Source organism: Phycodurus eques, chromosome 7 (assembly GCF_024500275.1).
Source record: "Phycodurus eques isolate BA_2022a chromosome 7, UOR_Pequ_1.1, whole genome shotgun sequence".
NCBI lineage: Eukaryota > Metazoa > Chordata > Actinopteri > Syngnathiformes > Syngnathidae > Phycodurus > Phycodurus eques.
The window spans coordinates 11,958,315-11,982,029 of record NC_084531.1 but is presented as its reverse complement, the minus strand read 5'-3'; the positions used below and the strand labels follow the sequence as shown (position 1 = coordinate 11,982,029).

Below are 23,715 nucleotides of genomic sequence, written 5' to 3'. Positions count from 1 at the left end.
GCCAGCAGCCCCAACCCCATTTTTCGTGGAAACCGCTTATTGGCGGTATACTGTAGCCCAACTTATTCAAGATTTTTATGGGTTTAAAAATAAAAATTACAAAATTATTATGGTAGTCAGTTGTTCGCTGATTTTTGCGTTTTGCAGTTGGGCTCTCTCCCTATCCACTGCATGTAGCTTTTTTATTGGAATGGTTGGTTTGACTCGTATTTAAACTAATTATATTGCCCCACTGAACAAGGTGTGTTGCTCTTTTGCTGTTTAGGCATAGGTGTGCCTTGAGAAAGTGCTGGCTGACGTGTGTAAAAAGAGGGGAGGAGACAGGAAATGCATTTCCGCGGAGAGACATTAGAAGGAGGAGGAGTGTGGGTGTTTTTTTCCAGCGTGGAGTTTCCGCCCCAAGGCTATGAAGGAAGATCTGTGCAACAGAGCCAAATAAGCCAGGAAGGAAAAGCGAAGAGGAGGAGGAGCAAGGAGTCAAAGTAGCCCCGCCCACGAGGATAAGCTATTGGCTGGACAGCGAGTCAATCATGACACGTCCTGTCTGGAGGCGAGGGAGGAGCCGTCACTCACTCAGCTCGCTTTTTCTTTTCTCTCAAAAAAATTGTGAAGTTGAAACTGACTCGTAAAGAGCGCAGTCTGTCGCTCGCATTTATTCTCACCGTTTCCTGTGCGGGGGGAGGCCATTTTGTAACTGCAGAAAGATTTTTACCTGCTGACTGTCTGTCTGTCTGTCGTTTTGCCTTCACATTCAAGTGTGTGGACTTTTATCTTCAGTAGAGCACGACGAGGGAAAAAAAGTGTCGGCAGCAGGAGAAGAAGAAGAAAAAGGAGGAGAAATAGGTGGCTAGTTTTCCTTCTCAGTGTGAGGGTGTGTGTTTCTCATGTAAGAGAGAGGAGACACCGGGAAGAAAGAGCACAAAACACTTCCTGGAGATCAGAGAAGGGACCCCCTTTATTCCAAGGGGAACCTGGAGACTATGCTCCACCTTCCTGCGTGGGTGAGGCTGTGAATATTTTCCCGAGAGTGTTGAGAGCTTCATCAAACAGGTTTGTTTGGGAGGATGGCCAACGCAAGCCCCTGCATGCCCCCCACGGGCCAGATCTTCTTTCCTCCGGGGGTCTCCACGCTGCACGGTCCGGCCGCGGCGACCCCGGTCCCCGTGGCATCCGTGTCTCCGCAGGGTTGCTTCAACGTGATGGACTTGAACCACGGGCTGGGTCCGTCGGGGGGTGCCACGGTGACCTCGGTGCCTCCGACTGCTGCAGGGGTGTCCTTCAGCATCCAGATCGGCCTAACGCGAGAGTCGGTGCTGATGCCACAGAGTGCAGACTTGGCCTACGTGAAACAAATTGCCTGCTCCATTGTTGACACCAAGGTAGGCACATGTCCATATACTCTCTCCGTACACACCCGTGTATGGACACACACTTTTGCCCAATCTTGTTTTTGTTCCCGTGTGTCATTGTTGCAAGAGGGAGTCGTCACATTCGAGCAAGAAATTGGCACCAGACTAGGAACATTTGACCGGTTTGCTCTCATTAAGTAATTACCACAAAACCGAGCTCAATTCGGCTTTGTTGTGCTCCGTCTGACACACAAGAACGATGAAACTTCAATTGTACGCCAAGAACAAGCATCACAGCCCTAATGATGCTGCAAGTGTCTAGCCACGTTACAATGTAATTTGAATGAATTCATTTTTTCACAGTTTCATTTCTTAAGGTTTGTTTTATGGAGTGTGTCATAACATTTCCCGTTTTGCTGTCAAAAAAAATGTATATACAGTATTTCAAATATAGACTACAGTTGTGCCTTGAGATACAAGTGACCCAACGACTGAGTTTTGGGAGATACAAGCCCCCTTTGCCTGATTTTGTTCTCACTTTCGAGCAAAATTTCAGCTACGAGTGCTGTACGCTGGCAGCAAACTCAACTCACTTCACCATATGCAGCAGTTTGGCAGCTAGTGAACAATTCTTCAAAAAAGAGGCTTCAAGCTGCTAATGCCACTGCTAGTGGAAGTATACTGTAAATTTAAACATAAAACAAAGACAATTACATTGTTCATTTAAAACCATCGCATAGCTTTCCCTTAAAGTCCCCTAGCTTAATGCTAACAGCTAATGGGGGAAATGCCACAGGCAGGCTAACAAGCAGTATTATGACCTTGTAAGCAACCGATATTTGAGAACGGCGGCCGACTGGTTAGAGCATCTGCCTCACAGTTCTGAGGACCGGGGTTCAATCCCCGGCCCCGCCTGTGTGGCGTTTGCATGCTCTCCGTGTGCCTTGGTGGGTTTTCGCCGGGCATTCCGGTTTCCTCCCACATCCCAAAAACATGCGTGGTAGGTTAATTGAAGACTCTAAATTGCCCGCAGGTGTGAATGTGAGTGAGAATGGTTGTTTGTTTATATTTGCCCTGCGATTGGCTGGCAACCAATTCAGGGTGTACCCCGCCTCCTGCCCGATGATAGCTGGGATAGGCTCCAGGGCTTCCGCGACCCTTGTGAGAATATGTGGCTCAGATAATGCATGGATGGATGGATGGATGGATATTTGAGCACAAACAATGGAGCAACAAATTTAGACACATTTAGACAGGTAACACTAACACATTTATTCTGCGAACAACAATGAATATGACTGTGGCTTACTGAGAAGCTGTGACCACCTTCATGTATATTAGGGCTGCAACTAAAGATCATTTTAATAATTAACTAATCTGTCGATTATTTTTTTGATTAATCAATGAATCAGGGCATTATTTCAAATTGGCAGTGCCGAAAAATGCACAAATTGGTTGCTGCATAAACATCCCATAGCTCTTAAAGTAATAAATTATTATTACATTTCAAATGAAAACATATTGCAGAAGCTGCTAAATAACTCATCCTACAATATCACTAAGCGGAGGAAAATAAACTAAGGATTATGCCTTTAAGAGTGCTGCTGCATTTATGACTTCACTTGAGTTTTTGGACTCAAGCAGAGAAATCACTGTTAGTAGGCAGTATCTAATTTCTAATGTCATAAAAAATATATGACACTACAAGTAAATACTGTGAAATTATTGAACAGACAATTTATCAATGTACAGTTTTGTTATCATGAGCATTTATTATTGCTGCAGCAATCATACTGTTTTGGAGGTAGAGTATATGAATATAAACATTGGATGGACGGGGATCGAGGTGCACAGTATTTTTTGAAGCTGCATTTTTCACAAAAACCTGTGGGAAAATGGACAGAAACTACTAAAACCTATTGAGAAGTACTCTGCAAGAGTCAAGAAAAAGAGCAAGAAAAGAGAGAGGTTTTTCGGTTCTCCTGCATTCGTCTCTTTGCCCCACCTGTACTGTGAACCTTCCTGCAATACCGTGAGCCTTCTTGCAATACTGTGAGCTTTCCCACGATATCGCAATAATTATCATACCGTGAGATTAATACAGTGATAAAACCGAACCTTGAGAAATCAATATCGTTGCATCACTAATATATAAATAAACACACACACACACACGCACACACACGTATCCCCTGGTAGCCAAGACAAGCACATCAGAAGGACCAGTACACCTCCATTGAATTGAAGCAAAAAATATCACAAAAACTGTTCTATTCTAATTCTATTTCATTACTGTATGTTTTTATGAAGTTCAATATTATGGAATGCTATTTTATTTCTCTTATAAAAAAACACATTACAAACATTTTTGGTTTTTTTGGGGGTGGGGAATGGAACTGATTAATAACATTTCTATTCATTTGAATAGAAAGAGGCGGCACGGTGACCGACTGGTTAGAGCATCAGTCTCGCAGTTCTGAGGACCCGGGTTCAATCCCCAGCCCCACCTCTGTGGAGTTTGCATGTTTTCTCCGTGCACTTCGGTTTCCTCCCACATCCCAAAAACATGCATTAATTGGAGACTTTAAATTGCCCGTAGGCATGACTGTGAGTGCGAATGGTTGTTTGATTCTATGTGCCCTGCAATTGGCTGGCAACCAGTTCAGGGTGTACCCCGCCTCCTGCCCGATGACAGCTGGGATAGGCTCCAGCATGCCCGCGACCCTAGTGAGGAGAAGCAGCTCAGAAAATGGATGGGTGGATGAATAGAAAGGTGATTTGAGATAAGAGTGTTTTAAGTTATGTTCATGGAGGAAATTAAACTCTAATCTCAAGGCAGCACTGTATGTTTTCCCCTTTGAAGTTATCCCCTGGTGTCAATCGCACTTTCTTAGCCTTCTCTGCCACTCCTGTAAGAATTTTTCCAGGAACCACTGCAGCACCATCTTTACGGCCATCTTTATGTTATCCATAAAAACGAGTACCCTGGATGTTCGAACCCCTTGAGCTTTGGATAGAGGAAAAATATAACATAGCCAATTCGGGTAAGTAGTGAGGTTGCTCCAGCACGGCAATGTTTTTCTCGGCCAGGAATTGTCAGATGCTCAGAGCATTCTGAGCAGGCGTGTCATCATGCCACAGTTCTCACCTCTTCTGGCAAACTGAATACAAACACCGCAGGATCTCTTTGTAGATGTGCTGGTTGATCATCTGGCTTACATTGAAGTGGAAAAAAATTGTAGTTTGACTTTGAATATACAATATCTTTTGTGACTGCAGTCCTAGAACTATTCTGACACACCTCGTATAATGTGAAAAGAGGAAATATTCTCCCTGACTTTTTAATTAAGCTGCACCACCTAATAAGATTCAATACGAGGGCTGTATCAACTGTTTTTGTTAGGTATTTATTCAAGGTTAATTATTGAATCATAGTTTGCATTTGGGTAGATGCATAACGCCAAGAGGTGTTGCTGATATGTTAATAATAATAATAATGCATTACACTTATTTAGCGCTTTTCTAGGCACTCATAGACGCTTTAAAATTTCATGGATTATTCATTCACTCCTCAGTTACACCCTGGTGGTAAGCTGTGTAGCCACAGCTGCCCTGGGGCAGTCTTGACGGAAGTGTGGTTGCCATTCTGTGCCTACGGCCCCTCCGACCACCACCAGACATCCAACTACATTCATTCATTGCCAATGTGGGTTAAGTGTCTTGTCCAGGAACACAACAACGACAGGCACTTGGGCGGAGATAGGAACCGGCGACCCTCCGTTTTCAGGGCGTACGTTTACCCTCTATGCCACGCCACTGATACCGCTGATGGTAACAGAACTACTAACCTACAACCAAAATTCTAATATTTGTTCCAAGAAATTGTATGACATTATTAATAACAGTCTAGAGATCTATGGGTTTTTTTTGACCAGTGAGATTTCAGCGTCTACATTTATCTGATCTTCCCAGGGCCAAAATCAGTAGTGCTGGTCGATGTAACAAACTATTAGCAATGGGACTGTTTTTTTTAACCAATCAAATTTAAAATGTGTCCTCACAGCGCCAGCAAACTGTTATAAACAACAACCTCCCTTACATTGTCAATAACAAATGAACATTATTTTCTTCTTATAATATATTTTTGGTAAAGCTTTTGTATTCTAACCCTTTATGCAAATAATGGCAGTCATGAATTTGCTGGTGAGTGTGGCAACTAATGACTTAAAAATCATAATGAACACTCTTGATGCCAGGTAAAGTGATAGTTTTATTAGCAGCAATACACATTATTGTCTGTTTTTATCCAGGCATAGTGGCAAAATGTGAGAAACAATCTGGGGAGACATGCGAATGTTTACATCCTCTTTGCAACAGGAAGTACTGAGCATTGTGGGAAATACGGTCTTCTTTTGCACCAGCAGTCATTTATATTCACTATTCAGCGGCAGGCAGTGTTTCACCATATGTGGGAAAAATAAAATAAAATAAGAGGCATACCAGTGCTGAAGTTTTCATAAGTTGAGGTGTTAACTCCAATAGTTGTTGGAGCATGTACTTTGGAGCGGCCGATTAGGCTGCTAAGCGATTATATTAACCCTTTTCTAAAGCCTGCACACAGCTTTAGAAAAGCTTTAAAGTGGCTCACCGTGCCACCCATCTTAATCTAAATGACAGAATTCAGCCTTATGCAGGAAATTTGTGTCTATGAAACTCCAATTGTCTCTTTTTATGAATTGGGATTGCTTGACATTGGTGGAGAGCCATTGTCCATTACCGATTTCCCTTCTGAAAGATAATGTAACCCTATGTAGGAGACTTAACTCCCTCTTTTATGCAGCGATTCCTCAAAATATCCTCACATTTATTTGCCTTTTCCTTTTACGCTGAACCCAGTGAAGCAGGATATTGTAAATGCAGTTGTCTTGCCCCAATATTTTAGGAAATGATCAGTGCATGTGGGCGGCACGGTGGAGGACTGGTTAGCACATCTGCCTCACAGTTCTGAGGACCGGCGTTAAAATCCTGGCCTCGCCTGTGTGGAGTTTGAATGTTCTCCCCGTGCCTGCGTGGGTTTTCTCCGGGTACCCCGGTTTCCTCCCACATTCCAAAAACATGCATGGTAGGTCAATTCCATCCATCCATTTTCTTTACCGGTTATCCTCACTAGGGCCGCGGGCTGCTGGAGCCTATCCCAGCTATCTTCGGGCGGGAGGCGGGGTACACCCTGAACCTGTCGCCAGCCAATCGCAGGGTAGGTTAATTGAGGACTCTAAATAGCCGGTAGGTGTGAATGTGAGTGTGAATGGTTGTTTGTTTATATGTGCCCTGCGATTGGCAGGCGACCAGTTCAGGGTGTACCCCGCTTCTCTCCGGAAGATAGCTGGGATAGGCTGCAGCACGCCCGCGACCCCAGTGAGGATAAGCGGTGCAGGAAATGGATCAGTGCATGTGATGGAAGAATGTGCAGTGTGAGCTGGTGGCGTGACTTCAATAGCACATGGCCCTGAGGGATACACAATGTACCTAGATTCATATCAAGTGTTCTTTTAACGTAAACATTTTGCAAAATGTTTCTGTTTAATCAGCTACGTTTAAGTACCCTGTTTTAGACTTGCCTCTAATTTCATAAATATTCCTTCAATTCCTGTCAATTCCCATGTCAAAGTCATGAACTGTATCTGCAAATAGTGTGAGTCTTCGCAAACGTAGACGACGCAAACGACAACATATTCCTGAAATTCCAATCTATTCGTATTAACTTTCCATATATCCCTGTTAATTACCGTGTAAACTTTCCCAAATTCGCACGGAATCTTGCAGCACTACTGGCAAATTCAGTATTTGAACCCAGAAAATTATTGTAGTGCATTACAAGGCGAATGTCCATTTGTAATTTAAATAAATATCCATCCGTTCATTTTCTACAGCGCCTTGTCCTCATTAAGGTTAAAGGTGATCTGGAGCCTATCTCAGCTGACATTGGGCAAGAGGTGACTTACACCCTGGACTGGTCGCCAGTCAATCGGTGGGCACGTATAGACAACCATTCACACTCACATTCACACCTGTGTAAAATTTAGTCTTCAATATCCCTAACATGCATGTCTATGGAATGTGAAGCCAGAGTACCCTGAGAAAAGCCACCAAAGCACGGGGACAACATGCAAACTCCACAGAGGAAAGCACAACATTTCAATCCTGAACCTCAGAACTGTGACGCAGATGTGCAAACCACAATTATATTTATTTATGACTTTTTTAGTTAACCAAATATGGTTTCTTGCCCTATAAATATGAAATATTATAGTGTTTCCTTGTGTTTGGAGTTTTTCCCTCCAGTTTTCTCTTTATCCCCAAACATAAATCATAGATGCAAGGCTATTCTTGGTATTTATTATTACCCTGATACAAGGAGGGAAGCTTAATATTGAACAGATGTTATTGACTGTACTGTAGTCCAAACTGAGTTCAGCTTCTGTTTTAACACCAGCTTGGTCCTGTGCAATAAAAGTAAATGACCATGCTGCTGAGTGTGGTGCACTGAGATTATTGTGGGGTGAAAAAAGATTACAAAAAAATTAGAAAAAAAAAAAAAAGACCGTCAGGCTGTTTATTTTCAAGTCTTACCACATGAGCCGCACACCCATACCCGGCAAGCAATGCTGAAATCCCCTAAATACAAAACTCCAACACTGCTAGGAGAGGAGGATTTAGGTGAGACACATGGACAATAGGCGGTTTGTCCCGGCCCGGTCACCACATGAGCTAGAGTGCCAAGTGTCAGTGTGCATGCATGAATGCCTATATTGGTGTGTTTTTAGAGGGCTAGTGTGGTGCAGTGTGCACCCCTGCTCCCTAACTGCCGCCCACGGTCATCTCTCCCATCCCAGAAAGGGTGAGTCACCGGCTCTGTTTATTCACAGGCTCCCTCCTTGTACATTGGCACATTTTTCCATTCACTTCCCGTCTCATAGCGCCCGCCGGTTTCCAACACTAACCCACACTTTACAAACATGACCCCAACAGTAAATGCCCATTATCTTGTCAATATTACAACTTTTACTGCAGCTTGGAATCACAATGTGCATTTCTATTAAATTATATTGCAGCTTTTGTGTTGGACAGGCCTCAATGGCTCCTTTCATTACCTCCATCTTCCTGAATCCCACTTTTCTTTTCATTCTAATTACAATGTCCCATAACAGTGCCTCTTCTACTTTGACTATACCATTGAGGGGAAATACTTCCGACTCTCCCCCCCTCTTCATCCTCTTTAGCTAAAATACTTCCTCTCCTTGTCCACCTCTCCCACGTCCTTGTGCTGGGCCACCTTCCTCTCAGGCTTTGCCTCCTCTTTAATTTTGCACACCCTTCTCCACCTTTCGGCTTTCGACCATCTTGAAGACAACCCAGATGATGGGCTCAGGAATGCCTCAACCTGAAAGCCTCTTCTGAAGTATCGTTGAGCAAGATACTGAACTCCTAGTTGCTGCTTATCAGTAGGTGAATGAAGTAAAAGCACTTTGCGTGCCTTGAATGTGGAAAAATGCTACACAAATCCCTTTAGAACTATTCAGCAAACAAACAGTGTTGCCTGTTGTTGTTTTTTTTTTTAATTTTTAAATTTATTTTTGCAAGATAGTCTTAATATACTACAGCAGGGGTCATCAGCTTTTTTTTTTTTTTTAAACTGAGAGCTACTTAATGGGTACGGATTAAAGCGAAGGGCTACCAGTTTGATACACACATCTGAAATTACATATTTGCTCAAATTACCTTTTAATTACATGTTATTAATAATGAATTATATTTATTTTTGTGACGACACTGATCATGTTTATGATATCTCACTATAGTTATCAGCAATGTCTTGACAGGGTAGAAAACAAATATTAATCCATCCATCCATTTTCTGAGCCGCTTATCCTCACTAGGGTCGCGGGCGCGCTGGAGCCTATCCCAGCTGTCATCGGGCAGGAGGCGGGGTACACCCTGAACTGGTTGCCAGCCAATCGCAGGGCACATACAAACAAACAACCATTCGCACTCACAGTCATGCCTATGGGCAATTTAGAGTCTCCAATTAATGCATGTTTTTGGGATGTGGGAGGAAACCGGAGTGCCCGGAGAAAACCCACGCAGGCACGGGGAGAACATGCAAACTCCACACAGTCGTGGCCGGGGATTGAACCCGGGTCCTCAGAACTGTGAGGCTGACGCTCTAACCAGTCGGCCACCGTGCCGCCACAAATATTAATATGTAAACCTATTTGTATAACTCTTCAAGTTTTTACATTTTCAAATGTATGAAATTACTTCTAAAACATTCCAAGGAAATCACAATGTCGCACCACTGGTGGGATATTTTTAGAACAGGCCCGCAGACTAGTCCTGTGGTCCTTTTGGGCTACCTGGTGTCCGCGGACACCACGTTGGTGACCCCTGTTCTAACAAAACAAATCCGATCCAGAATGCTGGCCAACCTCTGATTTGTTTGGATTACAAAGCAAATGTTCCCATAGGAAATAATTTAAATAGAAATATTTAGTTCCAAATAAAAAACTGACTTGACCTGACTTGATAACGAGAGACAACGCCGATCTTACAGCTTTAAATAGGAGTCATCTTACGTCATGCAACTTGTATAAATTATTTTTCTGAACATTCCTTATGGAGGCTGCTTGCAAAAAAAGCAAAACACAAGCACAGGTGATTCATTGGCGCTTGTGCGATGTCATGCATGAAGGTAATCAAAAATTTTATGCAACAATTTCTGTCCAATTCCTATGTGTAGGGGCTGAGAGACAGCTGACATTGGGCCCTACAAAAGACAGTAGCACTGCTTGAGACTGTAATGACAACGTACTGCAAATACCCTACCTAGGGTCCCTTACGATCAGTTGCTGGCTTTTGCTCAGTAGGGGGCACTATACCATGACTGATATGGGTCCATATTAATGACACAACTGGAAATCACGTAGACACTGCAATGACATAACGGGGTTTGTGAATCTCCCCAGTGGGGCCCCCTACTAACAGGGTTGTTAATTTTAAGCAGGTGCCTTTTATGTCAATTATTGAATAAAATATATATTTGCTCATCAATTGATAGACATAATTTATTCATCCTGTGAGAGAAATTAAATTACCCATTGCTTTTTGTTTTCAGGGCAGGGCTCCCAGGGGATCTGGAAGCGCCCGTGACAGCAATTCGACATTTTTGTGTTGCATAGTTAAGGTATCAAACAGGTATCATTTAGGCTATAGGCTCTCTAGCTGAGTTTACCTAAAGGTGTGTCTCTTTCGGTTCTTCCGTTGCTAGCATGTTTTTATGCATGCTGATTGGAGGTCATACAAATTTAATTGGTGGTCGCGGTTATAACACAAACACACACATACATACGCATGCACCCATTCTCTCTCACACACACACACACGCACACACACACACACACGCGCACGCGCACACACACACACACACACACACACACACACAGTTGTGACTAAGAGCCCTTGCCCTGGCCATTGTTTCCACCTCCGTTCTGTGTGTTTTATCCCCCTCCCAAGAGAAGCTGTTTGGCCTCAGGTTTGGAATCACACACACCACTTCCTGTTTACCTCACTCTTTTGCACGTGTAGTCCACACAAACATACAGTGAGGTCATGGAACAGCGTTACAAACTAGGTTATAGTAATGCATTCAGTGACAGTCCGGTACCCTACGATAATTAAATCCACAGAATTTATCGTGGGAATTCTATATTGATACTTGGAAGTGTCCTCAGATGCTTTTGTCGATGAGTCCCATTTACACAAATAACCAGAAGCCTATGGGTTTTCCATTTGTATGAATGCTGAAAGTTGAGTATTGCTCTAACGTTATTGTACAACTAAAACATTAAGTGCGCACCTTTTTATTGGTGTACAGTAGTAGTTTCAGTACAGCGTTTTTAAGAAAATGATTTGTTTGGATTTTATATCCAATAGAAAATAATGGGAATTAAAATAAGTAGGGCCGCACAATGACCTAGTGGTTTTGTCTCCCGGTTCTGTGCTTTCTGGTTCAAATTGTGGCCTTCCTGTGTGAAGTTTGCATGTTGCGCCCTGTACTTGCGTGGGTTTTTTACAGGCACATTGTCCACACTCCCCAAATGTGCATGTTAGGTTAATTGAAGACTCTAGATTGGGCATAGATGTGAATGTGAGTGTGAATGGCTTGTCTACATGGCCCTGTAATTGGCTGGTGACCAGTCCAGGGTGTTTACCATCTCTTGCCCAAAGTCAGCTGGGATAGGCACCAGCTAATCCGTGACCCTACTCAGGACAAGTGCTACACTTGGAGAAAATGGATGGACTTAATCAGTTCCAGTCTTGGAATGACATTATAAAACCTTAATGAGCTATTACAAATGAACTAATACATAGTTTTGCTAGACTTTACGCTGATCTGATCGGTATCGGCCGATAATTAGCATTTTATGCTGAGCGTCTGATCGGCTTTCATGTCATAATTCGCCGATCGGATCAATGACCTCATCGATCGGCTCCGCACAAGACATTTACTCCGCGTCTTCGTTGCGTATGAATCCAAAAGCTAGTTTATTTTTAGCCTTGTCTTGTGGCGCAGTACTGTAACTATCTGACGGCCAATAAAGTTTTTTCAATCTCGTCGGTGAAAAAACACGTGTAGGACTATTTTGCGGTGTCTCAGACAAACAAGTTATTTGCAGTCTGTGCACAACTGAAGTACGTCGTCGGGAACGTCATTAAATGCTTCAACACAACAAATTTGATCGGGCAGCTGAAGAATGTACACAAGGAGGAGCATGCCGCGTTAAGCCACACAGCGTGGGGAGAAAACAAACAAAACAAAAAAAAGGAAAAGTAAAATGTACGCAAACTCTGGACAACACCCGTCCATATAGCCGGGACAGTGAGAAAGTTGGTGGAAGCATGTCATTAACAGTATTTGTTAAAGTAATTTTATTACAGTAAGTTAGTACCCATTATTTCTGTCATGTAATGTTGATTTGACCTAAACTTATGTCAGTGGCCAATCCTTGAATGCCCCCTAGAGGTCATTGATGTTTTAACTTTTGTCTAAAATGCAAGAGAATAATTTTGAAGGTACTGTACTCAGTATATACAGTATATATAAGTATATACAAAAAATTAACAAGTCATACATTACACAAGTATCTACAATGAATGAACAAGCCATGTCAATAGACACATTGCTCCATCTTGTGATCGCATCGGTGATCGGTTATCGTTTTTTTAAACTTGCTGATTGGTGATCTGCCCCAAAATCCTGATCGTGTAAAGTATAATTCTTGCATGGTATCTGTGAATTTCACTGCTGTCTGCTTTGATGTATTAACCAGTGTTATTGTCGTCAATTCACTTCCTTGGCATGTCTCAGCATAAAGGCACAATTTTGGAAGGAAATGTCAACTTCTAGTCACTATTGTAATAGATTGTGTCCATTGTCGTCATTGGTTCTGTAGTGGTTCCCAATAGCTGACTTTTGTTAACCTGTTTTGGTATCAGTTCCAACTCAATGTGGTCTTTACAATGGCCCTGTGATTGAATGGCGACCAATCCAGTGTGTAGTCAACCTTTTGGTCTATGTCAGTTGGAATAGGCTTCAGCCCCACCCCCAAGTCCTGACCCTGTCCAGAATAAGCCATATGGATAATGGATGGATTGATATACGGGTGGCGGCACGGTGGACGACTGGTGAGAGCGTCAGCCTCACAGTTCTGAGGACCCGGGTTCAATCCCCGGCCCCGCCTGTGTGGAGTTTGCATGTTCTCCCCGTGCCTGCGTGGGTTATCTCCGGGCACTCCGGTTTCCTCCCACATCCCAAAAACATGCATTAATTGGAGACTCTAAATTGCGCGTAGGCATGACTATGAGTGCAAATGGTTGTTTGTTTCTATGTCCCCTGCGATTGGCTGGCAACCAGTTCAGGGTGTACCCCGCCACCTGCCCAATGACAGCTGGGATAGGCTCCAGCACGCCCGCGACCCTAGTGAGGAGAAGTGGCTCAGAAAATGGATGGATGGATGGATGATATACGGGTCATTCCACGGATGTGGCGAAATGTTATGAGTAATTATTAACGGCAAAATACATTAAAAGGCATAAAATATTAACACACAACAGTATCGTCAGTAATCAGGTATCAACATGTAGATATAAAATAATATTGTATCAAGAATTTCCACCTCCAATTATTTTGCAAAAAACCATGTCAAGCGCATTTTTCCTAATCTGTGAAAAACTAGTTAAATGAAGTTTCATCATGACTTTCTTCCACTCTTTTTTTTTTTTAGAGGCCAAGGCGTGTACAGCAGGAACAGCAGATACAGTCATGGCTTTGTATAAAAAGACGCAATTTGTTTTATTTTTATTTTTCCCCTCCTGACTGTCAGATATGAAATCAGGCTAATATTTTCTTGTTTTAGGTAAATTATAATTGCCAACAGAATTTCTATTTGCTAAATACCAGAATATTTAGAGAAAGAATTTTTTTCTCAACAAATATAAATAATAGACCATACAGTCACCCCAGGCGTAGTAATATTTTTAAGCATGGCTATATTTATTTTTGTTTTTTTATTTCTATTTTTTTTAATATTATTATTTTACTTGTTACTAATTTATTTTCTGGTTGTTCTATTAAGTTATATTGAATGTTGAGTTTTCAACATTTCAACGTTTCTAAATCAATGAATTTTCATGTTATTAATCGTGATTTCAAAATCATCAAAATAGTTATGGTCATTACTTATTCCATAATTGCCCAGCCCTAATGTATCCATTTGGCATACTTAGTGTCTGTGTGGCATTATCCCACTTGATTTGCATGTTAGTGAAACAACTTTGCACCACTAACAGTTGCACTTTATCACCTTGCTGTTCTTGCTGTACTGCAGTGGAGGTTTATTCATCACGAGCACATTTGATTATTCAAAGCAGACCGCTGCCTGGAGACCAGAAGCAGGGATGCACAGCAGTAGTTGAGAAGGTCAGATGACATGATACATTGAGATTTTCATTGTGTGAATCATTGAAACTGTTGCCTTCAGTCTGGAGCTTGATACAGCTCTTGTATTGGATTGTAAAAGTGTGCCTATTGAAGAGTGCTGTAAGTGTGGGTTGACGCAGAAACAGACAACCACATTTTGAGTTGGGTGATAACCAGTTTTGTGCCCTACCCAGAACGTTTCTCCTGTCTTGTGTTTACACACCCAGCATTTTATATTTTGTTATTTATTTATTTTATTTTCTTTCTCACACTTTTGCTTCCTCATCCATAAAAATTTAATGAGTTAATTTGCAAAGCTTTCTCCGCCCTTATAATTAAAGAGTTTTACTCCATTGACAGATGACAACAACAATTGTTCAACGTAATTACACCCATGACTTCCCTCTTGACTTCCCACTTGCTATCCATCCATCCATTTTCCGTACCGCTTATCCTCACTAGGGTCGCAGGCGTGCTGGTGCCTATCCCATTTGACTTCGGGCGAGAGGCGGGGTAGACCCTGAACTGGTCACCAGACAATCGCAGGACACATATAGACAAACAACTATTCACACTCATATTCACATATACAAACAATTTGGAGTCTTCAATCAGCCTACCATGCATGTTTTTTGAATGTGGGAAGAAACCGCAGCACCCGGAGAAAACCCACGCAGGCACGGGGAGAACATGCAAACTCCACACAGGGGAGGTAGGATTTGAACCTGGGTCCTCAGAACTGTGAAGCAGATGTGCTAACCAGTCGGTTCCACCGTGTTAGTTCCCAATTAACACAAACATGGGAACGTTAACTGTTTATTAGGCCTATCCTCGGTGGCACACATTATTCAGCCTGTAGATGACTACAGTGAACGTCAACCTATATTTGATTGACAGGTGAAGGGCTCGTCTTCAGCGGACCAACCACACAATAGCCGGGGTTTCATGGAGACTTTTTTTGTCATTCCAATTGAAATCATTCAGATTAATGATCCCTGGTCCATTGTTTACATGTGTCGTGATCGCATGATGTGGACTACATTAAATTGGAACAGCCGTGAGACATACGCACGTCGTCGTGAACGTCACATTTATCAAGATTGAGGTCCGTCGTCTATTCAGCACAGTAGTTGGGATTGTTTTTATGTTAATTTAAAAAAACGCTTGATTAAAAAAATCCTATAACTAAAACTACTTATAACTTAAGTAGTTAAAATAAGATTTCCGTCCCATATGAGCTCCATCGGGAGTCGCCATATTTACGCCGTGCATAGACAGGTTTTTAGGTTCTATTATTAATTTATAAAACGTTTCATGGTCTTGGCCCCTTTTATCTTCTTTTATCATATCAGGCCTTGCTGACACTCAGGTCTTCCAGTACTGGCCTTTAAGTAATACCTAGTCATTTCTAAGGGTTAGGGTCAGCATCTGTTGCTGACGGCCCCTCATAATGGTGCTTTTTTACTCCACTCTGCGCTCAGTCATGTCTCAATAGCTATGTTATGTATTTAATCATCTTTTTTTATGGTACCTACTTTTACTCACGGGTTTTGGGTGTTGCAGGGGCTCAGAGACTGCGGCTGGGTGGGAGGGTTGTGTTTATGTCTTTTATCATTTGCCATGTGAAGTACTTTGTTTGATTTTTAAGTATAAAAGGTGCTACACAAATAAAGGTTTGATTGATTGATTGACATGAAACCTGAGGGTTTTTGAAGCTGAAAATAAGACCTGCGTTAGTTAGTAAGTATAACAAAACTTTTGGGATTTTGATCCGAGTTCAAGAAGACACTGATTTTGGTTCAATTTGTGGCAACGGTAACTCATGTAAACAGTTAGTCATATGACGAGGGTTCATCTATGGCCCACAACATTTGGCGCATTTGTTTCCTTCCAATTAGGAACCAAAGACACACCACAGAAAAAGAAACAACAAGGGAGCATGCTTGAAAGCCGATGGGATGACTCGCACTTTAACTATGTGTCTATTGTGGCCCTCAGCATGCAGCTTGTTGTGTGCATGTGTGTATCAGGAAATGCGCAGACATCTGTAGCTTGTTTATGTGTGACTTCTGTTGATGATAACTTTGGAGAATTTCCGGGGAATTACAAGGGACAGCCACGTGAAACTGAGTAATCAAAAGCATTTATAACATCTTTGTGTTTAAATTTTCATGTTGTTATCCTCGGTGTTCTGTTGAATGGGAACTTTTTTCACCCTGGGACTTTTCCTGACGACATATTCAGAGGCTCACTATTTGACAACAATGGTGGCATTGTCACACTGTCATTCATTCATAGTCACGCACATTGTTCAAATGTACTGCTTCCCGCATGAAACAATGTTGTCACTGCAAATTAGACGATTAAATCATTTTCTGCCCCAGTGAAACTTCCACCCATCTTTATGTGTAAGGAGAAAAGACACTCAAAGAGTAGGATAGAAAATGTAGGATGGAAAGACATTACAATGTTATATTTTCACGTTTTGCTTAATGACACAATTTAACTTTTTAAACGTTGATTGTATCTATTCAATTGAATTGAATTGCCTTTATTGTCATTGTATAACATCATACACAATGAAATGTAGGAGTATCTTTCCTGCAAGATGCCTAAAAACATACATACAAGTAAAACATTCAAGTGCAAATAAAAACATTCAAATCCATAATAAAAGTATTTAAGAAAGTGTTTAAATAGATTGCACATTGCCCTTGTGGTAGAAATGGTTATGAAAAGGGTGCGTATTGCTGTGGGAAAGAAATTGTTCAGGAGTCTGTCTGTGATTTGTGTAATTTATACCGTTTTCCAGAAGGCGGGAGGGTAAATAGGTGGTGGCATGGGTGGTTACAGTCTCTAATGAAGGCCGATGCTCGGCTGAGATAGTTTGTGGTGGCAATCTGCTCCAGAGATGGAAGCGGGCAGCTAGTGATATAGCCTGCCCTGTTTATCACCCTCTGTAGGGCCTTCCTGTCCGCTGCAGAACAGGCAGCATAACAGACAGTGATGCCATAAGCCAAAACACTTTCTACTGAGGAGTGATGGAAAGTGTACAGTACCCTTGTGCTCATACAATTTCTTTTCAGTAGTCTCGGGAAGTGAGCCTTTTTGACAATGGAGGTGGTGTTTACTGACCAGGTAAGGTTGTCAGAAATGTGGGTGCAGAGAAACTTAACAGACTGAGCCCTCTTCATGCACTCGCCCTGAAGAAAGAGTAGTGGGAGGTCTCCTTTGTCCTTCCTGAAGTCAATATTATTATTTGTTTATTATTCATTTAAAATAAGATTACTGTATTAGCAGAGCACCATTAGACCAGTTCCTCAATCTCATGCCTTTTCCGAGCTCTTCCAGCTCCGCGGTCAGACGTTGGTAGGCCGATACGAGGATGTAATCAACAAGACAGTATTGCAATTGGTCAAAATCTATACCGTAGGCCAAATTTATACCCTCGACCGCATATACCTCGTACCTCTAGCATTTTTGTCGTTAAAGGTTTAACATATTGTTTGAAATGCATAGAAGTCAATTTTGTATGCAGTATTACTGATGAAAAACATGTTGTTTTGGAAATCCCATAAGTATTTTTAGAAATGTGATGAATCCATGGTCAAACAGTCACCATCAAAGTGTTAGAAAAGAATAACACTGTCAACTTACATGACGAAGGATAAATGACATGTATGGAGAGGAGCTGGATAGATAGTGATGAACAGTTTCTTTAGGAAGGTAATGGAGGTGGTCCTGGGTGCGTTGGCAGTCAGTGGCGTGGACAGGTGGCAGGCAGTGGAGAGGACAGGCGGCAGGAATGACGTGGATCAGGAACACGGGGAAATACTGGGAACGAGGAGAGACACAGGAGTCAAAAGTGTGGCTTACGTGAGGTAAGTGGGCCGTGGTGCCGCTGGAATAAGATGCAATACTTTGGCGAGGAGTTCCGGGAACAGGCAGGCTTATATCTAGGTGGTGATGAGGGCTGATTGGAGACAGGTGTGCGGCTTGAGGAAGGTGCTGAAAGGGAGGGGAGAGGGCGCAAAGGGCCATCCAGGCTCCAAAAACGGTACTCCAGGGCAGTACATGACAGATAAGGCATAATTAGTTATGTACCAGATGAGCCTCATGCTCATAATTTTTGTGCTTTTGAGGCACATCTTTGCTTAAAATTGGTTTCAAACTAGGATGATGTTTGGGGTGTTAAAAATTCAAGGTTCCACTGAAATTTATGTCAAATTGACTTTTATTGGATCTTTTAAGTCTCACATGCTTTGCAGCCCAATCCTCAATGTTCTTCTGTATGTCTATAAATAATTGCCCCTCCCCCCTTTCCCCACAATCACTCCTTAAAGAAACCAGGTCGGGAATCTAAATCGGATTACACACACAAATGCATTATTTAAGGGGGGAAAAAAATCTATTGTACTGTAGTCTTTATCATTAGTTAGGTGATTTATGACATTCCTCCTTTAACTCATGCTGCTATCTGCCAATAAATGTGTTATTATTTTGTTGGGAAGAAAGCAGCTTCATGTAATGCATGAAATTCAGTATAGGCCAAACCGCTCCTCTATGCTGCATGCTTGAAAAAAATAAGCCAAGGAAGCAATATTCCACAAGTCTGTTGTGTTTTACCCAATTCAAAATACTTCCACACTTGTGATATTTTCGATGTGCTCTGTTCCAAATGACTGTTGTGTTCACTAGCCTGGCCGCGAGCTAGCGATTTAAGCAGCTAAACAGCTCGCTCCACCGCGGCGAAGTCACTTAAAACGTCAGTGGCTGTCCGAGTTGCTGTGTGTGTTAGTTCCCAATTAATGGCGCTGAGCTTTGTGTTTATTAAATGCTTCTTACACCAACAGTTAAAAATCCACAGATAGCATTCTCAGAGGTTGTATCAAGACATACAGTAGACTATCTCATTTGCAGAACTGATCATCCAAATTCCCCTTAACTAATGGGAAAAAACACGTTAAGAGTCATAAACATGGAACAATGCAAGCATCACACTAGAGTTCCCAAGGCTTGAGATGTTGTCTCTGCTTGGCTCAGCATGCTTCCAAAGAACAAAAGCATATTTCTGTAACTTGTCGGACATCTCGGGCCATTTGTTGTTTTGGTTCCTCTGGCATCTTTGAGTGGAAAAAGAGTGTGCATGCATACCAATTCTAATTAGGGCCATGCTTTTGAGTGAACATCAGATGGGAACACAGCTCTGCACACTGCAAGCATATGAAGCCACATAAGAGAACTAGAGAAACAAATAGTGAAACAGCTTTGAGAAGGATGTGGTTCAGTTTTAGATTACTACACAAACTGCAACCACGATAATGAACATATTAGTAAGCAAATATAAAAAATAAATACAACTTGTATTGGATCTTGTTAGATTGAGTGTACTTTGCAACACCACTGGTAAACTATCAACTAAATGGAAAAAAACCCTCCATTGTTTACATTTAGTCTCACTCATCACATCATATAATTAAAGTAGTCTTGCTTTAATCTTCATTTAAATCCCCCACTATTTATCTTGGATCTCTGCTGGAAGAAAAAAGATAATTTTGCTTTTGTCACTTAAAGCATTATGCAGCATGACTGCAGATATGATTAACGATAATTGAGATCTGGTTCTGTGACATCAGAGGAACAGATTCATTCAGTCGCCCTTGCGCACACAATTTTCATTTGTTTGTTTACCCACATTCCCCATCAAGCCCAGCAGGGAGCTGATGTCATGAGCTTTTGCGCAATAAATATGTCACTTACGTCTATGATTTTATGTTTTGAAAAGAGAGAAAATCAAGCATTCGCTTTGTTTTTGTTTTTTTAAGTACAGCATACTCCACTGTAAATACTCCAATTGAGGGCAGTGGGTGGAACACCATTAGAGGAATGACGAGCATTTACGTTGTCTGCGCCATATCATCGTCACTGCATGACCTCATTGGGTTTAAAAATAGCACGCTCGGTTTGTTCCATTGATGGAAAGGGAAAAGAAAACATTCCTGCATGGCACCAGGTTGCTCTGAGGATCTAATGAGGGCAGGTCTTTGACGTCTTCACGTGCATGTTGCTACGGAAACCTCTCATTACGCCACTGATGACTTCAAAAGAGGTGGGGTTCTTCTTCCATCAAGTCTTGTGCCTGACATGTTAACAAGGGGAAGTATAGCCTTACAGTTACTGGCATCTAAGGAAGCAACGATGATCCTGACTATTTGAATACACACACTGTAACTGTAAGCAGATTTGATTGGTTCCACAGACACACATGAATGTTTAAACAATGTGCGTCATTTGAAGGGTTGCAGTGTGTTTCCTCTTGCCTATAAAATGACTTGGATCAGTTTCCTGTTGCTGTTGTCACCTCTGCTGCAGAAACCCATCGCCTTGCAGCACCATGTAGGGCCAAGATGTTTGTCTTGTTGAGCTTGGGCCAACAGACTCTGCAGCATTGCAGCGTCTCCGAGATACACTGCAGTGTCCAAATACAGATCCATACCCGGTGTTGCCCTGCAACATCACACCCTCTCCCTCACTCAGTTGTTCAGACCTGCTCTATTGCAAAAGGGAAAGTTTTGCATGCATTTAAGAGTCTAGTATCACTTTATATTAGTGTGAACCACAACCCAGACACTTCTCTGAATGAAGCATGTGTGCACATTCAGGTTTACGGCGGTATGTAGACGGCGACTGGGAACAGTTTAGCTACCTACAGAATATTCAGTGAAATTCATGTGCAGTACAGTTTTTTATTTGTTACTGCCTGCATCTCACTCCACTATACTGCTACCGGTGAAAGGAGTTAACCCCAACGAGGACGGGTCAATCTTAATTCTAACCCTTAGCTCTCGTTTCACGCCTTAAGCCTCGGACAAAACTTCTCACCTGCATCTCCTCACCACGGTCACATGACTGAAGCAGGAAAGGTCAACAATAAGCTGGTGCTTGTGAAGCTATAGTATATGTTGTTATAATTAGGAAATAACAACAAATAAAAACTGTTAATTATAATCAATCACATTCAAATGACATTACTCATATTAACATTACATATCTACACATATTAACATTACATCACTATTTATTCAACATCAACAAATAAACATCTCTACGGTATCTATAGGTCCTCTCTTCCCTCCACCGTGCAGGAAATCAGAATGTTGCTAACATAAGGACCACAGTCGGCATTGGGACTATTTCTTTAAAAACATATTTTTTATTTGCTAGAATATTCAAAAAAGTCACTAAATACAGCGCCAATATCTCCAAGTTGCCAACACTGTAGACAAGTTGTTGATCTTGTTCGCTTGCACGATACGTTTTATTTTGACTTTATAAAGACTGCGAGGGTCAGTCAGAGACTGTGGACAGGTCAAAGGTGTCCCATGGGCAGTACTTTGCCCACGGGTGCTGTAAGTCTTTAAGTTCACCCCTGAGGTCGCTGGGTCTGGAAAAAAAATTTAGCACCAAACAACCTCTGATGCTCATTTAAAAACCAGACCAAAATTATGTGCAGCCCGATCAATAATAAACCCGTTAAATATCGTTCAGTTAAAACCTCAACCAGGTCATCCCGGCTTTTATCAAGTCGTCTTCTTTTCCTTTCGGCTTGTCGCGTAAGATCATTTTCCATACAAGCCTATCCCATGCGTCCTCCTCTCTAAAACCAACTGCTTTTCATGTCGTCCATCCTCGTCATCCTTCTACCAATATACTCTCCTCTGGACATGGCCAAACCATCAAAGTCTGCTCTCTCTAACTTTGTCCCCAAAACATCTAATCGTGGCCGTCCCTCTGATGAGCTCATTTCTAATCCTATCCAACCTGGTCGCTCCGAGAGGGAACCTCAGCATCTTCATTTCCGCCATCTCCAGCTCTGCTTCCTGTTGTCTCTTCAGTGCCACTGTCTCTAATCCGTACATCATGGCTTGCCTCACCACTGTCTTATAAACTTTACTCTTCATCCTCTTCTGTCACATAGCACACCTGACACCTTCCTCCACCCGTTTCAACCTGCTTGGACACGTTTCTTCACTTCCTTACCACAATCACCATTGCTCTGGACTCTTGACCCCTCGTCACTTTAAACTGCATACACTCCCTGAAGTCTCAGCGCCCTTTGCACAATGGACATTGCACCGGACTATTGCTCTATTAGTCATTCAAACTGCTCTCATTGCTAGAGGACTCTGCATCTTTTTGCACAATTGTCAAAAAATAAATAAATAAATAGTTTGTACCGGCATTACCAGATAACTAGCAACCCTTTATTGCTCAGTGACTGTTTTTGTCAATGTCTTTATGTCTCAAAAGTGTTCTCTGTCAATTGACTGTCTGTTGTCGTACTAGAGCGGCTCCAACTACCGGAGACAAATTCCTTGTGTGTTTTTTGGACATACTTGGTGAAAGATGATTCTGATCCTGAAGTATTTAAAGTCTTCTACCTTTGCTATCTCTTCTCCCTGTAGCCTCACTCTTCCCCCATCACCCCTCTCATTCATGCAAATATATTCTGTTTTACCTCAGCTAATCTTCATTCCTCTCCTTTCCAGTGCATGCCTCCACCTTTCTAATTGTTCCTCCACCTGTTCCCTGCTTTCACTGCAGATCACAATGTCATCTGCGAACATCATGGTCCATGGGGATTCCAGTCTAACCTCATCTGTCAGCCTATCCCTCACCACTGCAAACAGGAAGGGGCTCAGTGCTGACCCCTGATGCAGTCTCACCTCCACCTTAAACTCCTCTGTCACACCTACAGCACACCTCACCGCTGTTCTGCTGCCCTCATACATGTCCTGTATTATTGTAACATACTTCTCTTCCACCCCAGCCTTCCACATGCAGTACCACAGTTCCTCTCTAGGTACTCTGTCATAGGCTTTCTCTAGAGCTACAAAGACACAATGTAGCTCCTTCTGACCTTCTCTGTACTTTTCCATCAACACCCTCAAGGCAAATAATGCATCTGTGGTACTACGTGGAGGCATGAAAATATACTGTTGCTCGCAAATACTCACTTCTGTCCTGAGTCTAGCCTCCACTACTCTTTCCCATAACTTCATTGTGTGCCTCATCAACTTTATTCTTCTATAGTTCCTCCATTCATCAGGCATCTTTTCACCTGCATGAATTATGTTGAACAAGCTGGTCAAAAACTCCACAGCCACCTCTCCTATATGCTTCCATACCACCACAGGTATGTCATCAGTACGGTGTGTATTATACATAGGTAGATGGGAATTCCCGATTTTGGGAGTCAATTTTAGGGTTGCATATTATACTCGAGAGTGTATTATCTACACAAGAAATTACAGTATTCTCTAAACACCG

The 23,715-nt window shown here is 42.2% G+C and overlaps 2 protein-coding genes across 3 annotated transcripts in view; both read left to right on the top strand.

Moving 5' to 3' along the window:
- Window positions 1–295, top strand: part of strn4 (striatin, calmodulin binding protein 4) — a 41,041-nt gene extending 40,746 nt beyond the window's left edge. The window contains exon 18 of the mRNA XM_061680936.1: window positions 266–295. The gene's annotated coding sequence lies outside the window, so the exon portion shown is untranslated. The remainder of the gene's footprint in view (window positions 1–265) is intronic.
- A 51-nt stretch (window positions 296–346) lies between these two features.
- Window positions 347–23,715, top strand: part of prkd2 (protein kinase D2) — a 61,475-nt gene continuing 38,106 nt past the window's right edge. For both annotated transcript variants that reach the window (XM_061680932.1, XM_061680933.1), the window contains exon 1: window positions 347–1,379. In XM_061680932.1, the coding sequence (XP_061536916.1) occupies window positions 1,065–1,379 (315 nt within the window). In that variant the 5' untranslated portion in view covers window positions 347–1,064. The remainder of the gene's footprint in view (window positions 1,380–23,715) is intronic.